General features: G+C 39.2%; 1 protein-coding gene across 10 annotated transcripts in view; it reads right to left on the bottom strand.

Moving 5' to 3' along the window:
* GRHL2 (grainyhead like transcription factor 2) overlaps nucleotides 1-20,548 on the bottom strand; it is a 162,651-nt gene that overhangs the window by 39,464 nt on the left and 102,639 nt on the right. For all 10 annotated transcript variants that reach the window (XM_004476413.5, XM_004476414.5, XM_023584067.3 and 7 more), the window contains 2 exons: nucleotides 8,295-8,453; nucleotides 471-558 (listed from right to left, as the gene is read on the bottom strand). In XM_004476413.5, coding sequence (XP_004476470.1) covers nucleotides 471-558; nucleotides 8,295-8,453 — 247 coding nt within the window. The remainder of the gene's footprint in view (nucleotides 1-470; nucleotides 559-8,294; nucleotides 8,454-20,548) is intronic.

Raw genomic sequence — 20,548 nt, 5'->3', positions numbered from 1 at the left:
ATGGATGCCTGAGAAATCTCAACTGCAAGCCCACTCCTAGCTAAAGCTCATGATTTTCTCCAGTGAAGCTTTCCAAACACTACAGATGTGGACACACTTTAACAGCCCCCTTTACCCCACTGCCACACTAGCAGAAAGAGCCCAGGGCTGCAGGCGAGCACTTCCGAGGTGGAGCCCTGGTGCGCCCACGCCCCCCTGTGCCTCCCTGCCTTGGCCTCCTTGTCTGCATGAGGAGGATGCTGGTCTCCATGACGTGGCAAAGTCCCTCCTAGCTCAAACGCTCTGTGATCATGTGCTTCTGTTTGCTTTACACGGGGACAACTCCCTCAGTCTCCACTGCCAGGGAAAAGTAAGCAATCCCTTGCCTGACAGTGCTACCTGCACCGCATTTCTTCCCATCGTGCCCAGGGGACCCCGCCCAGCTGGAGGCCCTCCCTCCGAGGGGAAAGTCTGTCTCAAGGGAAACTCACAGTTGTTGCACTGGGTTTGCGTGGCCTGGCCCTTCCCTTTCTTCCTGTTCTGCTTCCTCTCTTCATCACGGATTTTTCTTTCTGCTCCCTGACAGCAAACAAACAAACAAACAAATCCAAACAATGCCAGGCATGGTATCAGAACACTGTCAGCACACCAGTCACGGGACATAAAACAAAACAAGAGGAGGGCCATTAGTCTATACTGCATTTCTGACCTCTGAGGAATCCCACCTCTCCCAGATTTTCACCTGTTTGGGTACCTTCCCTATTTAAACCACCTCAGTTTTGAATCCACACAGAAAGACCAGACCCAGCTCCCTATCCCAGTGGAGCAGCCTAAGAAACGTGAGCAGTGACAGTCAAATGTCCTAAGATGAAGCACTGCCTCATTCACATCATTCTTAGGCACGGAGCAGGCATTTATGTTGAGAGCAAATTTGCTGTAAAATTTTTCTTTTGGTCATTGTTATAGAACTTTTAAGTATCATTACAGAGGTGGAAACAAGGGAGGGTATGAGGAAACTACACAGAATGTACACTGAAGTGTGAGTTTTGTTTTTGTTTTAGTATTTACCTGTGTTCTTAGGGGTGGTACTCAATCAACCAAACAGAAAAAGGTTTGGTGTATTTGCCTCCTTTTTGCTCCTCTTTTCCTTCTAACTCTGACTTTTTTATTGGCTTCTCTTGTCAAATTGCCAAATCCTCTCCTAATTAACCAGTGACCATCACCTGGTATCGCTTTCCTTCCAGGTCTTCGACGAATCCGTGGTTATCCTCTTCTCTCTTTGGTCACTCCTCAACTATCAGCTTTGCTACCTTATTTTCCTTTTCTTTTCCTCTAAATGCAGGTGTTCTTTTTCCTTTTTTTCTCTCCATTCTGCTCCCATGTTTTCATGACTCTCTAGACACCACATCCACACCCCAGCCTAAGTGTCTCCCCCACGTGTCACATCTATGTTTACAGTGGCAGTCTTTGCATATTCAAGGAGCAGCAAAGAACAAACTAAGCCCTTAAAAACTGCCCCCAAATCACACACACAAAGAGAATTGACAATATAAAAATTTAATGCTTGTTATAATAAAAAAGAAAAAGAAAAAAAATCAATAAAATTAAAAGGTAAGAGACTGGTAAAAAGATTTGCAATAAAATATTACAAAAAAATGTTAGGTCCTAGGAACGGCTGTGGCTCAAGCAGTTGAGCACCCACCTCCCACATGGGAGGTCTCAGATTTGGTTCCCTGTGCCTCCTCACAAACAAAAACAAACAACAAGCAAAACAAACAAAAACCCAACTCAGGGAAGCCAACGTGGCTCAGTGGTTGAGTACTGGCTTCCCACATACGAGGTCCTAGGTCCAATCCCTGCCCCCCAGTACCTTAAAAAAGTTAGGACCTTAATGTAAGACCCAAAATAACAATACCCAAGTAATACACTATTGGAAAAATGGGCAAGGGTCATGTCTGTGTGTCTGTACATGTATGTATGTATACAGTTCAAGTTAAAACAATGAAATCAATTATACTTTTCACTTATTACTTATTACATTGGAAATTTTTTTATTCCCCCCCACCCCCCCACCAGAGATGGTTCCCCCTCATCCGTTTTCTGTTTGCTCATTGTTTTTTGTTTTTCTTGTTGTCTGGTCACTGTCTGTTTTGATTTGTTTTGTTTTCTTTCGGAGGCACCAGGAACCCAACCCAGACCTCCCGTGTGGGAGGTAGGCGCTCAACTGCTTGAGCCACATCTGTTTCCGGCTATTCGTTTTTAAAACCAGAATACCATTTCTGGCCAACACGAGGCAAAACATAACAAAATGTGGGTTTATGATTAAAGAAGGCATCATAAATGGCTGTTGAGTCAGTTCTTGAAGGATGAGTAATAATAGCTGATACTTAAAGATGGTACTCACTCCAAGCCAGGTAAATTCTAAGAGCTTTCCATAGAAAAGCCTTGAACAATTATTACGTTATTAAGCAGAGAATTTAAATATGCATTTTATACATCAAAAACTTCTTGCTGCCAAAGGGAATAATCATTTTAAGTTTTAAATCATCATTGACATTTAAGGCAACGGAAATTCATAACAAGGAGGAGGTAAAATATAGGAATATTTGCTTTGGAAGTCTAAGATAACCTGACTTCTACCAATATAAAAAATATACCAAGGTTTTATAGAGCTTTTGGATCTAGATTACATGGAATATTTTCACAAAATTAAGTTTTAAATGCACAGACTCCATCTTGCTCAGACGGATGTAAAATATACCAAAAGCCTCTCTAAAATACCAAAGTTTGTAAGGAAAACTGTTACTCATTTTTGGTTGGGTCCACATAAGGCATGTTTTTCTATGTGTGTGGAGCTCAATATAGCATTTAATGTATATAGAAATGTGGATCTTTTTATTATCTACCTATATAAATTACAACTCACCCAAGAAATACACCAAGGATTGCAAGCAATTTTATTTCTGAACTGATGTTTCACTTTGTGCTATTTCTATGAGGAAAAAATTTAAATTTTAATTTAAATAAAATAATTTTTATAATTTATAATTTATATTTATAATTTAAATAAAATAAAAAATAAATTTAATGTAAATAAAATAAAATTTAATCTATTTCAAAATGTGCATAAGTCCAGGAGAAACAGTCACCTGCTTATTATCTCATAGACATTTTTTGATATGCTGAACCCAATGGTTAACATAAAAGAGTAGCTCTCTATAAAACAGAGTCTTGGTGCCACACCTATGTAAGAAGTTTCCTGCCATGCCCAGTTATTAGCATGGCAAAACAATTCTGATAGTATCCAAACACTGTTGGGACAACTAGAGTTCTCATTTGTAAAATAAAGCTTTCAACTTCAGGACAACTTGAGAGAACTTATATACATTCAATTAAAATGGAGAAATCTTCCCTTGAACATGACCTTCCCTCTTATGATAACATTCTTAGACTCTTATGACTATTTGTGACCCGAAGTTTCTAGACCATTCTTATGAAAATGAGGAGAATAAAAAGTCTAGTTTCTCCAAAGAAGTACAATTTGCTATAAATTTATAATTTGAAAGTCATTTCCCCCACTAAAAATGTTAAATTTGAAAACTGTATCTGAAGATTTCCTGTGATTTTTTTGCTAACTCTTTAAAGGTAGTGGATATCTTGGTCTCTTATTAGATATTCATATAAATACTTAAATATAGATATATAGATACAGATATAGGCATCAATTTAGATAAGATACATACCTATATCCTGAAAGATTTTGTTTTGAAAATGCATAAATATATATGCCTTTCAATAGAAATATCAGAATATAAAAAAAACAAAAACCTCAGAGAAGGCCTTTATTTTCATCTATAATTTCACAGGTTTATTAATTAGAAATCAAGCTGCAGAACTATAAATACTGCAGAATTCCATCTGTTTAGGACTCTGGGCTGTGACTGGAAAACTTAGTTTTAAAATGGAATCACTCTTTTGCTTTAGACAATAATTCAAATTAAGCATTTGCATTTACACTTCCACTTGAAAAGGGAAAAATCAAAGTTTTATTTCCCTTTTTAATCTCACAAGAGTGAACATTGCCTGAGTATGAAATTAAAGTTGCAAACATGATGGCAAATTACAAAAGATTTTGTACCTAGCTTGATAAAGAACGGAACTGTAAATTAAGGTTAAGTGACCCAGCTTGTCCCATGAGATTTCCTCCTTAAGAATTTCCTGACCACTACCCCCCTACCCCAACATCAGGCTTTGCAAGTAACACCCCACTAGAAATTCTTTACAACACTAGTTACTCGGAATCCATGCCAATAATTTACCCACATTCTGCTTTCTTCTAGTTAGCACTGATATTTATTACACTGATGTTTAAAATAGGAGATATCAGAAGTGTGACCTGTTTTTCTGATTGGCAAAGTTAAACGTTTAACACTTTGAATTTCATACGTATTTACAACCATGCTCACTCAAGCATGTATTATGGTTCTCTGTCCATTTCTTTCCTAACTACACATTACTCATTCAGCATGACTTAGCTTTGTATACACCCACATTTCTGTTTTTCACCCTTTCGCTTTTAGAGGAAATAAACATTTATAAGATTTATAGTGAAATGAAAATTTATAAAAATATTTTCAAACAAAAAGTATAATCCATCATTTCATGTACCCTAGCTTCTTACAGTCGCTCTTATTCTAGGGCATAGGTGAAAAACAGCACAACACTCTTCATTCACTCTGGAATAAAATAATGATATGCGCATCCCTGAAGCCGTCTTTTTCCTCTTGTAATTCCAACTACCAAAAGTAGAGGTAATGATTTGCCCAGTTCCTCCATGCCAACCTTCCCTCCTCATTTCTCTCACCCCTAGCAATACTCCCACTTTCAAGAAGTAGATTCATAGAGGAGGATCCTACAATTTCCCTTAAAATATCTGGAATACAGTTAGGGACTTCAACAACAGATGCATTTAAATGACTTTAAATGCTTGCCCATTTGTACTTTAAAATTTCCATGTTGTATATTATTTGATAATAGTTTTCTTACTGTTCATTATACTGAATTAAAGATAAAATGATTTTTTGTTATTTTTAAGGGCCACCTTGCTCTTTGTTGAGGATCTGAACTGTCAGTTGTCAATCTGGTATTCTATGTATAAAGTTATTTATCAATTTAAGGAGTGTGAGTTTTGCAACCAAACTTGCATTAGCATCATTGCAAATTTTTCTACTGTGTGATTCTGGGCAAGTTCCTCATGCTCTCTGAGTCCCTGTTTCCTCCTCTACACAATGACTTTGTGTATTCACTTAACTAGCTTCTCTATCTTGGAGACTGCTTGAGTGTCCCTGGGATTGCTGTGTTGCTCTGACAACTGGACGACTGGTGCTATATGAAATTGTCATGACCAGAAAGGCTACTAAGATTTGGGGGATATTTATGGCTATGTTGAATATTCCTAAACCCCTGTGCAGCTCTCGTTAATACATTTTCCTCCCCCCACCCACCCACCCCTCATGACCATCTCTGATTTCAGCTGCCACTGCTCTCTGCTCCCAGGAGTCCATTCCTCCCTACATATGGACAGTTCTTCCATGAATTGCTTCTGTTCTTGGCTATCATATACTTTTTTCTCACTTATCTTGCCTTTTACGTTCCTTTTTTTCAATACTTTCCCAGCTTCCTAACTTTGGCACTGGCCAGACTCAGCCACCCAGAGTGGCAATTGCTACCATTTGAGGAAAGCTTTACAGCACAGTGGTTACATGTGTGTGGACTCGGCATTCAGAGAACTTTGGTTCCAATCTCAACACGGCCACTTGAGTTCTGCAACCTTGGGCAAGTTAGTTTTTCTCTCTGGGCCTTGTTCCTTAATGTGTAAAACAAACTTAATAGTAATATTGTGGAATGTTGTAAGAATAAAATGAACAAGGAATGAAAAGTTACGACAGTCGCAAAAAATAAGACCCATTATTATTGGAGGGTAAAGTTTACAGTACCAGATTATCTTTCCAAATTTTGGTTCTATAAAATGTGGCTCTATCATTGCTAAGCCAGAACTCTGAGACATTTTAAAGGCACAATAGACCTTTGATACAAAGGACTGAATCACCTTTAAGAGTGCCAGGCAATATTGAATTAGCTACTCATCTCCTATGATCCTTCCTCCCCTCTCCCCCAGCATCTAATTTGAAGTAATATCCATTTATCTCCAGTTAGTCCTTTAAGCAATTAGCCCCCTTGTTTTCTCCTTTTCATATACCCTCCTATTCTCCCCATTTTTTTTTTTTTATCATAGCACTCTGCCTATATTGTCAAAACATTTTGCAAGTACTGTCCCCCCATTGTTTAGAATTAGATCTACAGGTAAATACACATTTAATGCTTACCACTGGGCATTAAGTCAATGCCTCTATAGTCCTAATGTTTGTCTGGTTTGTTTTCTAATGGATTCTCAAAGAAGGAATATTCCCTGGGTTTTTGTTTGTTTAAAACAATTTTCTGTAGCCTTTATACTTGAAAATCAATTTGGCTAGATATAAAATCCTTGGCTCACATTTTCTTTACTTGATTATCTTAAATATCATTGTCTTTTGACACAGTGCTGCTGCTGAAAGATGGTGATAATCTGGTTTTCTTTTCCTTGTAAGTAATTTATTATTACTCTATTTTTACCTAGATGCTTAAAGGATATTTTTCTTTTTTTAAAATCTGGAGGCTTAACTATTTGGTATTAGATGTCCTGGATTAATTTTCCCAAGTATGTAGTGTGTCCTTTCTATATCAAGTTTTCCTGTTTTACCATTTTTAGCATTTGTTCTCCTCCCTTGTTGTGGTTTTCGTCCTCAAAGATTATTATCAATATACACACATACACATAAATAAATAGGATCTTCTTTACCTCTCTTCTATATTTTCTCTCTCATCTCTTCTTATTTTTCTTCTGATTTTTAAAAATTTGCTCCTTTCCAAGTTGTGTTTCTTTTAAGGCACTATTTATTATGTTTAGTTACTCTTGTGTTGCTGCTAGTGTAGTCTTTACTTCTGAACCATTTTAATCTTTTATTTCTAAATTCTTTCCAAGTTCTATAAAATCTCTTCAAATCATTCCATTCTTTAAATATTTCATTTCTGAGTTATTTTATGTTGATCTTCATAACTTCTATTACTTTCTTAATTCCTTTGAGTTCATTTTAAAATATTAGACTATAATTTCCAAGTGTTCTGTGTGCATGTCGTTCTGGCATTTATTGTCCACAGAGATGGCAGTCTGGTCTTACTTTCTTTTTTCATGAGATTTCATGGGATTCAATTGTTTCTCTTTTATGTTGGTTATTTTTAAGTGAAATGGGTGGGTCAGGATAGTTCTTTTAGCTTCATGGTTTCCATGTTCCCTCTTCTGTTGTGATCACAAAGTGACAAAAATAGTCCTACCTTTTCTGAAACTTGCCTCCTCTATATCCTTTCCTTTCCTCATTTTTGTCTGGTACTTCTCATTTCTTTGCCCCTGATTTTTCCCATCCCACTCAAGTTCACAGGATCCAAAGCACACCAATGCTCAATCTTCTCGCACTCATCAGCAAATTGTATTCTGCAGAGCCTGTTTTCTCCCATTCCAGTTTCACAAGCTGTTCTCACATGGCCCACTTTACTCTCCAATGAGTACCTTCAGAAAATTTTATAGATTGCCTCCTCTGTAGTCATCAAGTGGCTACATGGCTTTACTTCTGCTTTCAGCCTCAAAAGATGCTAATATCACACAGGTTGGTCATTGTTCCACTTATACATGGGATGTGGAGATATCTTGTCATCTAATCATAGAGTTAAGTTATGTTTTTCTAATTGCTCTGTGTCTTTTCAGGTGACATCCACGGAGATTAAAAAACTATACCACCACCTGAGTGTGCATTTACTAATGAACTTATTTTAAAGGTGATATTTCCATTTTAAAATATGTCTAGGTAAGATCCCATATAACGCATCAAATAATAAAGGTTACACTGACATGTTCTGGGACAGGCTCTATACCAGTAAACACTATTAATCTGTTATTTCGTCCATATCATTGAAATAGACTCATACCATGGTCCTATCAGTCAGTCATTAAATCAGTGGTAAAAAATGACTGACTGAAAATAACATTACAATTGACTGACATTTCCCTGGGTATCTAAGAGGTATTAAGAATAATGGAGTGCTACTCCCACTTGATTGATTTTGACCATACCAGACAAGAGAAAGTGACAAGGGGGAAATGTCATTAAAAGTGATATCTAATAATACAGATAATTTCATGACAAACTGTCATCTTTACTCACTTTGTCACAGAAGACCTTGATCTGGCAATAAGCTCTATGAATGGGTTTATTGCTGCGATTATTATAACTGTATGTATCAATCTGAATCATCAAAGGAAGTCCTTTCACCCCTTTCTGGGAGGAGAAATCTGTACTCAGGCAATTCACAGTGATGAAAATCTGAAGGAGAGAGAGAGAAAGGAGAAAATTCACAAGTCACCATGAAAGGATCTATAAAAAATGCAGATGTCTTAGACTTGAAACCAAAATACTAGACAAACCTATAAGGACAAGTGAAGAATATATAAATACTCTCACATAAAAATATTTTAAACATAAAACATGGTATATTTTATATACTTATAATGGTAAATTTATGTTTTGCTTTGACATTTGATCTTGAAACTGATTATTTAAATTACTTTCCTTAAAGTATACTGGCAAATTCTTACTTAATTTTTTAAATCTGTACTGTCTCCTCAACATATTAAAGTTGTCTCTTCTAATAGTTATATCAGTTTCTCTAATCTCTGACCTGTGGGATAAGAAAAAAATTAGATGATACTTTCCCTTGCATATTGTTGTAATGAAACCAAGTTAGTTGTTATAGATCCATCTTTCCCACTTGACCATGAAGTATGAAATTTGAGAACTTTTAAAATTATTTCTGTAATACTTTTACTTTGTATAGTGCCTGGCAGAGAATAGACATCCAATAACCATCTGATGAATGAATCAATGAGTTCATTGTAGAAAGCCCACTAGGCTGAGAGTCAAAGTCCAGGGTGCTAGTTCCAGCTCTAACAGTAACCAGTTAAGGGATCTTAGGAAAGTTGCTTAATGTCTTTGCATTCAATTTTCTCTTTATATCATCTTCAAGATTCCTCCCTGCAGGATAGAATGTAAATGCTAACATACTTCCTTGTTAGTAAGAAAGTAAAAGTGGAGCTGGTAAAGATAAGAAATGAAACAGCAGGGAGAAAAAGTATAGTAAAGGCATCAGCATTCTCATCTTAAAACATGGGGCAGCAAGAGAAATAAATAGAATTACATGAATACCAAAAAAATGGAAACTCAAATAAATTACTAAAGATTACAGAATTGACCAACAGAAAAACTAAAAATAATAGTTCATTTTTAATATTGGAAGGAATAGAAGGAGGAGTGCGAGTGAGCTAAATTTATTCTCATTTTACAAAGTGGATGGGGACAGTAGATACTGTTTTAAGGTGATTTATCACAGAATAGAGGTATAAGTACATCACTTAAATTTTTAACTACATGAAGATTAGGAGATGGTCTTTGGGAGAAGAACCAAGGATACTATATTATACTCTTCTGTACTATTATCATTTGATACCATATGTGATATTTTTATTTAAAATAAAATTTAAAATAACTCAATGCTTTTTTTACTATTTATTTTATTACCCCTCCTCCCACCCTGCTGTTTTTGCTGTCTGTATCCATTCACTGTGTGATCTTCTGTATCTATTTCTCTTTTTGATCTTCTCTTCTTATTTTCTCTCCTCTAGGATTCACCGGGATTCAATCCTGGAGACCTCTGATGTGGAGAGAGGTTCCCTGTTAGCTGTGCCTCCTCAGTTCCTGGTTTCTGCTGTGCTTCCCCTTGACTCCCCCTTCATCTCTCTTTTGTTGCATCATCATCTTTCTGCATGACTCACTTGCATGGGCACTGGCTCACTCTGTGGGCACTCTCGCTGCATGGGCACTCAGCTCGCCACATGGGTACTGGCTTGCCAGACAGGCACTGGCTCACCACGTGGGCACTGGCTCACCATGCAGGCATGCTTTCTCTTCTCCTTTTTTCACCGGGAGGCCCCAGGGATCAAACCTGGGTCCTCCGATACGGTAGGCAGAAGCCCTATTCCTTGAGCCACATCCACTTCCCTCAATGCTTTTCAACTATACAATTAGTTTCCTAAAAACGCTCCATCAGATTTATTTTGTTTGGACCCCCTGAACTTTTCATTTGCCTTCAAACCCTTCTCTGAAGCCACTCATGTATAGCAACTCCACAGAGAGCAGACCTGGAGAAAGCAAAGACCCACAGCCATGAGCAGTATTTTATAGGCCATATGGGTTTTTTATTTTACTCCAAGCCTGATCTAATTCATTTCAAGCCCTACACTTACAGGCTTTTGTAATTTATACAAGCAGGCATCTCATTTTTGGCGCTATAGCTCTACGAAGACCATTTTTACTTTATTTTCGAGCTCCTCCCTTGGCAATGAGAGAAGCATTAGCAAGGCAACACAGCAATAGCAAACAAGGCAGGCATGTCTTAGTGACATGCTAATAACGACCACATGGTAGACTGATTCACAGGCATCATGTGCAGTCACGACCCTGAAAACAAGAACCTGAAGATCATCTAACCATGAATACATCATTTCATTCATTCATTCATTCTATTCATTTGTTCATCCATTCTACAAATATCAACACAAGCCTACACTGGGTGAAACACGATGTTAGATGCTGGGAATAGAGAAGATAGCTAAACTCTTGCTTTATGTGCTGACAGTCCAAGGAGAAGACAGATGAGTAACTCAACAATGACCAACACAGAACAGTCAAGGTTTTTCCAAAGAGAAGTGCATAAAGAGGCTACAAGAACACAGCAGAGAGCACGGAACTTGGAGATCATTAATGAAATACAAAACACAAAACCTACAGAGATGGAAGGCTCAGAGCAGGGACTCCATAGATTCTTGTTCATTAGTGAGAAATGGTTGAAAAGAGAGAGAGAAAGAACAACTGAAGGCACAAATGTCAGGTCATTCAGCAGAACTGGGTACTAGAGACTAAGAAATAATATGCTAAGCCTGATTCTTCCAAAATAAAACTATTTTGCCCACCCAGGCCACATAAAGCCTAAAATGCTTTCAACTGCTCCTGGAGATGCACTAATTGCACAGAAGTTTCATTCAGCAATCATTTATGCAACAAATATTTTTAAGTGCCTGCCACGTTCCTGCCGAACACTATCATAGATGTACCAGCTATGATCCTTGTAATCACAAAAGTCAGAGGCTGGTTGGGGAAAGACAATGTGATAGTGCTTGGAAGAATACAGTCGGTTTAGCAAACGCTGATCTTTAGGTCAAAAAAAAAAGTATACTTTTCTCAGAACACTCAGTTTCTTTTATTGTTATTTTTTCTGCTGACAAAGGAGTTATCTTGGCCAGAATGTACAAACACAGGTTTGCATTAGCAAATCAAATGATGATTCTAGTCAGCCATGCGGTTGTCCGTGATTTGGGCCATTCATTTCAAATAGAAACCTGCCAACTGGTGTCTGTAATCAACAGGAGCCCCAACCCAGACTGGTTTTTTCCACTCTCTTATAAAGCCTGCCTAAGGCAAGAAACCAAAAGAGGGATGTGTTTCAATGGATATTTCCTAAGGATTCATGGCTGGCTCACTGATTTATCCATACATCACTCACAGTGGACATACACTCAGACAGGCAGGAAGCAGTATTAATTGTGGCCTTGTCAGCTCCCAGTCTCAACTACAAGAGCTGGAGTGATAGACTGTGTATATTTACAGGGCCACTTAAGTAAGACCAAACCATTCAAATAACAGATGCTTACTGGCAATATACTATAATAAACAGACTAAATTCTCCTTGGAGGAACTATAAAAACAAGTCACCCAGTAGAGATGGTCACTAAGGGTCAAATGAAGGTACTACACTCTAGACTCCATCAGGAGACATTTAGACAAGTGCCTCTTAATAGAAAGAGTCCTCTGTAGAAGATCCAATAAGTACCCTTTGATTTCATATTCCATAAGAAGCAAACAACATGAGAAGCTGCCTTCTCTTTTACATGGTGCTGACAGCTCCCAGAGTTATCATAACAGGCAGGGACTTTACAAGAGGGTTGGCACTACTTTCCTCCTACCGGGCTGCCTGACCCAGCAGCAAAGCACAGTTTCAGTGCCCGATGGTATCAGTCATAGTCTCGCTGTGCTGCACTCAAAACACAAGTGGTTGAACTTTAACTGCAGTTAAGAGGGTTGGGAAAGTATGGAAGGACATTAAGGAAAACCTTCGCCTGGAAACTGATAAACTTTAAATTGTTTCATCTTGCAAACCCAACCATGTCTCAGTTCCATGCACAGCAAGCAAATGTGAGGGTGAATTTCTTGGAAGTGTATCTACAAAGCACTTGTTTGTAGTGAATTAGAGTGGCTTAGGGAAAAAGTCTGAACTTCCTCACCAAATGTTCAACCAAATGTCAAGCACAGAAAGTTCTTTTTAACTTCAGTAGGAGCCTGAGTACATAAAGAGAGCCTAAATGCCATGTACAATTGCTCTGTCACCACTGAGCTACGAATATTACATGTCTGTATGATATTTTCAAAACCTCAGTTACTTTTTTCCATATAATTCTGATAGTACACACTTATTTTTTAGAAAAATATTAAGTCAGGTGTTTTCAGGCAGATAACATACAAACTTGTTTCAAATATTAATTCAGTTAGAAGGACTGTTTCTAAATGTATCAAGAGGTGAAACGTACCTTTTCAAGAAATTAATGGCAGTCTCCTGACATTTGACAATTTTAATAAAGTCATTTATTAAATATGAATAATTCCCATTTTGTGGTTCTTACACAAGACAAGTAACTATGCCAAGGTCAGAATACCTCTCATTTTTGCAGTATGCACATAGTACAGAGATCACTGGTATTGCTAGAGTAACTTGACTCTGTTAACTCATAACATTTTTTCTGACAACTTACCATTTGATTTAGAAAGCAATTTGGGATTTAGAAAATCATAACTTCCATGATTTGATGTAACGTATTTATTTTCCTCTTTTAACCATTGTATTTGCACTTTTAAGAAGTTCCCTCTGATTAAAGGCTGAGAAAGTGACTTTTTTCCGGATAGCTTGAGACTATAAAGGCCTCTTTCCCAAGAAATTACATGTGCATTAGCCTCCAAATTATGGTATAAGAACAAAGTATCATCTAGAAATAATAATTTTAACTCTGGAACACATTCTCTTTTCATACAAAATATATATAAATACATAAGTTTGCTCTTGCCAATTTCCCTATGCTGTTCTCTTCTTGGTTCTTGCAATAATTAGAGTCCTTACAGACTGTTTTCTTACATTTCATCATTTTTCTTTCATTTTGATATGATCATATTTGGGTGCAGATGCACTGCCAAATTGAGATGAAAGACAGACTAAAAGTAGGTGAATCTCAATCCTGGGAATTTATTCATTTCTTCCATGCACTTATTCATCAAATATTTTATCAAGTATCTTCTCTCTGTGCCTAGCATTATGCTAGGGGCTGGGGATACGAGAATGATACTCTCTCCACCCAGGGAGTGTGCTGTTTAGTCAAGGATTTAAGAAACTACTCAATTTTCTGAAACGTCCATTTATGTAGCACTTTTAGGGAATGATTATATTTCTTCCCTTTCCCCTAAAGATACTGTGGGGTATTAGGCATACATATGCACATTTGATTTACACATATACTCTATCATAGTTTCACGTATTCTTTTAGCTCAGTTTTTTGTTTCCAGAACATGCCAAGCTTGTTCCCACTTCAGAGCCTTTGCTCTGTGCTGCACCCTCTGCCTCCTGTGCGGTTCCCACTGATAATCACTTTCAGATGTCAGTCCAGTGTCAACTCCGCAGAAATACCTGCCTTGACCACCCTCTCTAGCGTTACCTTCTTCCTCTACTTCATCCCACGCCCTAGGCAAACTATCACATTTGCTCTTTTCTCTTTTCTTCATAGCACTTAGTACTGGAATGCATCTTATTGTTTATTTGTTTACTGCTTAATTGTGGGTCTGCTCTGCAAGGCTTTGTAAGCCTCTTGACAGGAAGGCCCCCCCTCGCTCAGGTTTACTCTGCTCCCAATGCCAGCCCCATAAACTCAACAAATATTTGTCAAATAAATTAAAAGAACATAAACTACTTTTAAAAATACACATTCCACTCCCCCCATCCATGCCCTTGTTTAGTGGTCAGAACATGCTAGAAGCCGAGATTGACCTGCATAGCTAAAGTTGTCAGGATAACAGGAGTCTTGAGTTAGGAGGAGGAGGGATGAAGGAGAACACGCACTCCAAATTGGAAAATGGGGAGACCAGCCCAATGGGAGAGGAGGGTTTGTGTTAGAGAGGTGCAGAAAAAGCCTAAAAACGGGTGGGGGTTGGTGAGGAAGTGGCAAATCAGGACAGCTGCATCACTGTGATGGAATATTGAATACTTGATGAGGTTGAGTGTGGATCACTGAGGCCAAGGGCAGTTAGAACGTGTGGCCGCTGTGAAAGTTACAGAGAGGACAAGGAAAACGAGGACTGAGAAAAGGCCACCAGGAAGGAGGCACTGCGTCCCTTCCTGAGGTCAGACTAGAGGAGAAAAGGAAAGGAGGCTAGGCTGCTGTGGGAACGTGAAAGAGGATGTGAAAATAGAGCGGAGCATCTCAGCTGGGAAGGCTGGCAGGGAAAGGAGGTTGGGGTAGGAGCACAGATAGTCAACAGCAGGGCCAAGCAGAGGTGCTTGTCCAAGAGGAGGTGTGAGCACAATGAGAGAGGAAGAGTGTAGGGGGCTGCAAGGAGGAGTAGCCTGGAAGCTCAGAGCTTCAGATGCAGAGAGTACGTGGACACAACTCACAAGTCAAATTTTGTGAGAGGAAGGTAGAGCTTTCTCTGAAGCATACTAAGAAGCTCAAAATAATGATGCGCCTGGAGCAAATCCCAGTACTACAGTCATAGACTACTTCCTTGACCTCTTAATAAAATTTGAATTTATTGCACTCGCATTTTCTCTCTTAATATAGGTGTCTGTGTGTGTATATCCATTTATCAATCAGACAGCCATGGAAGATGGAAGTAACAATTAGGTTACTTCCAGTCTTTTCATCTTATAAACACTGCTGCAAAGAATATCTTTCTACATGTTTTTTGTGCACATATAAATTAACTATTTTTAATCTGACTCCTGACTTCGCCATTCTACTGAAATTGAGTACTTCAAAGTCAGTCTTCTCAACAGCATCTTTATAAGGAGGAGTGCTCTGGTTCAGTGTGCATCAGAATCACGGAGACAACTGGGCCCCAAGCCCAAAGCCTCTGATTCAGCAGGCCTGGGATGGGGTCCAAGAATTGGCATTTCTAATAAGTTCCCAAGGTGGTGCTGATGCTCCTTCGCAGGCCCACAGTTTTAGAAGCCACTGCCTAGAGCATTCCGACCTCACTGGCCAGCTCCTCCTTTCACTCCTGTCCCTCACCACCCCTTCCTGTCTACACTCTTCATCCTGGCTCCTTCCTTCTCTGGCTCTTCTTCCTCTGCCTCTAAATGGAGAGAGTTAAAGTCCTGTCCCTTACTCCCTCTGCCCACCCTGCACATTGTCTCCATAGAAAGCTCATCCATTCTCATGATTTCTATCACCCTCTCTTTACAAATGATTCTATTAATAACCTCTCTCCAGCATTCCAGAGTTCCCTGCTCTTCTTGTCCTTTCCAGTCCCTGCACATTTGAACACCCACCCAGTATGCCCGTCTGGCATGCTGGGCATGCCAACTTCCACATGCCTAAATCCTACCCGCCCCTTGAGAGGAAGCTCATGTGCCAGATTGTTCCTCAAGTCTTCCCTGATCTTACAGAAAGGGAATTTCCACCACTTGCTGAAGGATTTAGAATGATGTCTGCAGTTTACATGCAAAACAAGTGTGTGTGCAAGTGTATGCATGCGCAAGTGTGCACATATATGTGTGCAGGCATGTGTAAGAGTGTGTGTATGGAAAGAGAGAGAACATAAAGCAAATGTGGCTATATACTAACAAGTTAACATAGTTAAAGGGTACATGGTTTTAACTGTATTGTTCTTTCAAAATTTCATTTGAAACTTCTCCTAATAAAAAGCTGGGGAAATTTTTCTTAATTAAAAAAGTCACCTCTCTCTCCAGAATTCTCCTAACACTTTACTACTCTTTTTTTTTTTAAGATTTCTTTTTTATTTATTTCTCTCCCCTTCCCCACCCCGCCCCCCCCCCCCCGCCCCCCAGTTGTCTGCTCTCTGTGTCCATTCGCCATGCATTCTTCTGTGTCCGCTTGTATTCTTGTTAGCAGCACCAGGAATCTATGTCTCTCTTTTTTGTTGCATCATCTTGCTGCATCAGCTCTCCATGTGTGCGGTGCCACTCCTGGGCAGGCTGCACTTATTTCGCACTGGGTGGCTCTCCTTACGGGGCGCAATCCTTGCACATGGGGCTCCCCTATGTGGGGGACACCCCTGCATGGCACGGCACTCCTTGTGCACATCAGCACTGTGCATGGGCCAGCTCATCACACAGGTCAGGAGGCCCTGAGTTTGAACCCTGGACCTCCCATGTGGTAGGTAGACACTATATCTGTTGAGTCAAATCCACTTCTCACTTTACTTCCATCTTTATCTTCATTGGAGTCCTTGTCACTTTCTAGCTCATATTACAGTTATACTTACATCCATGCCTCAGTTCCCTGCCTAGCCAAAAAGTTCTCAGAGAGCAGGGGCTATGGCCTGTCTAATCTATTTTTCCCTACTGCCTGGCATAGTGCATGCTATGCAGCAAGCATGCTGCTTGGAAGCAGTGATTGTCCCCCAGGACAGAGATACTGTAGAAGATGCGACTACTAGATCCTCCTAACTAACTCAAAAAAGGCAGTATGGAAAGAGCACATGCTTCAGAATCAAATAATCTGGGGCTGCAATCACAGCTCTGCCTTGCATTAGTTGTGCAACCTCAGGGAAGCAAGCTAACCTCTCTGGATTTAGGATTCCTCATGCGTTAAATGAAAACTAGTATCCACTTAACAATAAACAATAAGAATATTGCATAATGTATAGAAAGTGTCCAGAAGAGTACCTGATGTATGGTAATCACTGAACAAATATTGGCAATTGTGTGTGTGCGCGCACACACACACACACCCCATCATTCTGTGAAATCCAAGTCTGTATTCTAATTTTCTGTTGATATGTGTTACTTACAGATCCTTAAGCAGAATTTAGGTCAGAAACCATGGACACATTATAACAAAAGGTATCTTCAGTGAGATGGATTTGAAAGAGTATTCCTTCTACATGTGAATTAACTTCAGTTTATAGCTTTCCCTGCCATCCATTACCTTATAAAACTGGAACAAAGGCATGGCTTTGTTTAAGTTCAATACCAAAGTCTCCAGCAAATATTTACCTTTCCCTTTTAAAGGTTTCTTCGCCCACACCACGCCCTAGCAAACACATAAAAATGCCATTTGCCCTGATTCAGTGTATATCTTGACCTTTCAAGACCCCTCCCAGGAGTTCTCACCCCCATTCCCAATTTACTTTGAGATCATGGAGATTCCTAATATATTCCGCACCTTTCCATAAGGTGACCTGTTTAAAATCGAACCCAACTTCAGCAGAAAAGTTTGGGGGTAACCTTTTAAAATCAGTCATACCTATCAACTCTATCATCCTAGACCATCTTGTAAGTGGAAGGAGAACCTCTCGCCAAGGGCAACAGCCTATTCCAGGATGAAAGGAGAAAAGTCAAGAACCTACGAGGAACTTAAGAGCTTGGCTCCTTTGTTCACCCCTTTGGTTTTCCTTTTTATCCTGAAAATCAATATTTACATATCTTATTATCCTCGGTGTCCAGCCCTGGAGTTTGGCAGAAAGAGAATGCTATTCATTTAGAAATATCCCCTAGAGAGGCATGAGTCACCAAGACTCCCAAAACTTGAATCTTCTAAAGTTCTAAGTTCAGCATACAGTGGGGACCCAATACAAATTTATCAAACATTTTAGACCAAAAAGCAGTGCTGGGTGGGGGGAGAGGGAGTGAGAAATAACACACTGGGGACAACTTCATGGCTCCACCATGACGTAGTACTGAATTTCAAGCCAGCCCTTTTATTAACAAAACCTTATCTTCTACCACCAAGAGACTGAATAACTTGCAGTGTACAAGACAGTTAGCAGTCCTATATTTTCTTCAATTTACTTTCTTATCATAGGCTGCAGTCAAAGCACTGCCATTTCACCACCCTGCCTTTTAAGCTATTAAAATTGAGATAATGAGGACAGAAAGGCAGTTTTCCTGTCCACTAGCAGCCGATGGAACAATAGGTTTGGCTTACTGTCCACTAGTTGCATCTTCAAACTGACAGCATTGGGAGGAGAAAGAGCTGACCCATATAATAAGAAAAGGAAGAGAACTGGATTTTATAGTAAAAACTTAAGTCACCTCATGTGACAGCTCTAGTTGTATCTCATGACATGGTAAGTCAGTGGCATTCACCATGACAGAGGCCATATCAAGTGGAGCCTTATGACCAGGGTGGCTGCAGGTCAGTGCTAGGGCCATAAATGAACTTAATTTTCTTCCTTAAGGATAGATTTACAAATATAAACAAGAACCTTTTACTCTCAACTTTCACTTTTATTTTCAGTCTTTACCTGCTGACTCAGCTTAGCACACCCATATTTCCATATGGTGCACTGGGTTTAGTTCTCAGATGATGATATATCCTTAGCATTAATGCAAACTCAGATACAAAGCAATAAATGAATCAAAAACATTAAGGGAAATAGGGCTCAGAGGAAATACCAACATAACCCCACCCCTGCCCCCGCATTTCCCTACAGTTTCAAAAATGACATGTAAACTCTTTTGTATATTCAATTCACTTAAAGCATCCAGAGACACAGATTTAGAGGAATTCATCTATAGCAATTTGAGATGGTTTATAAATTCCAAAAATAGATATTGGATTATGTTTGTAAACTGGTCTGAACCTGGGCATGATTAAATTATGATTAGGGCTTTGATTGAGCCATGTCAGTAGGGTGTTGAGTCCCCGTCCCTTGGTGGGTGGGGACTCACAGATAAAAGGCATGGCAAAGGACAGAGTTGGACCTTTTTGATGCTGGAGTTTTGATGTTGGAGTTTGATGCTGAAGTCTTAAACTGGAGCCTCAGGAAGTAAGCACGCAGAGGAAAGAGAAGCAAGTCCCAGGAAGAGAGGAACCCTGAGCCCGGAAAGAAGCAAGCCCTGCAACGAAAGTAACCCTGAGCCCAGAGAGAAGTAAGACCCAGGAAGAGAGGAACCCAGGAAGCCTGAACCCTCACAGACATCGGCAGCCATCTTGCTCCAACACGTGAAAAGAGACTTTGGTGAGGGGAGTAACTTAGGCTTTTCGGCCTGGTATCTGTAAGCTCCTACCCCAAATAAATACCTTTTATAAAAGCCAACAGGCTTCTGGTATTTTGAATCAGCACCCCTTCAGCTGACTAATACACCATATATAAAATGAACAATGCTTATGTGTAAATATTCACTTCTGATTTACCAGCTTGGTAAACGTGGGGTTTCATTTATTGTGATTTAGTAAAGTTGTTCATATATATTAGATAGTTTTACTATGGACCTTGTGGAACCATCACCTTCTCTGATAATAATTCTCATTCCTACTTTGGATTTCCTTTTATCTTTTTAATCTATGATTCTTGCATGATTTTGGGGAAGAAAAAAAAAAAGCAAGAGTCTTTACTATCCATAACAGAAAAAAAAAAACAACAGAGAATGTAAATGACTGACAAATGAAATTCAGGATCAAGAAAAGGAGCTAGAGAGAGAGGGAAAATGGAGAATAAATGCATAAAAGTACAAAGAAGAAAACATTGATATATTTGAGTTGCAACATTACAGAGCAAGGCCATTATTATGCAAATGAAATAGTCTACTCCATACACATTCTGTTGATGAGAGCAAGCAATCTCAAACAGTCTTTGCTCTCATACCCATCCCAGTCAGTGATTTGCATAACATGAACAGGTAATGTGCTAGGGCAACAAAAGACATGAATAGGGAGAAACCTAACTGCTAGATGTGTTGGACCAGCAGGCCCATCTTTGCTTGGTGTGCAAGAGGAAGTAGGAAAAAGCAGAGTGAAGTGAATGAACTGCTTTGCCCAAGGAAATAGAGCAGGTCATTTGTTTTCTTTCTGGACTCAACAGGCTGTGCCCTAGATTTTTTTTAGAAAAACACAGAATGCGTTGGTCTAAAGAAAAATCTGCAGATTTCCCTCTTTGGAACGGGAAGCATCATGGTTAAGAGGATGGACTCAGGACTAAGAGGGACCTGGATTCAAAGTCCACCTTTCCCCCTTTCCTAGTGTTGCAGGGCTTGGTATAAAAAAAGTTAATATAGTGAGGAATCATATTCCGAAATGCACTGG

The sequence above is a fragment of the Dasypus novemcinctus genome, chromosome 14 (assembly GCF_030445035.2).
Source record: "Dasypus novemcinctus isolate mDasNov1 chromosome 14, mDasNov1.1.hap2, whole genome shotgun sequence".
Classification (NCBI taxonomy): domain Eukaryota; kingdom Metazoa; phylum Chordata; class Mammalia; order Cingulata; family Dasypodidae; genus Dasypus; species Dasypus novemcinctus.
Note: the sequence above shows the minus strand (reverse complement) of the source record. Positions and strands in the feature narration are given on the sequence as shown.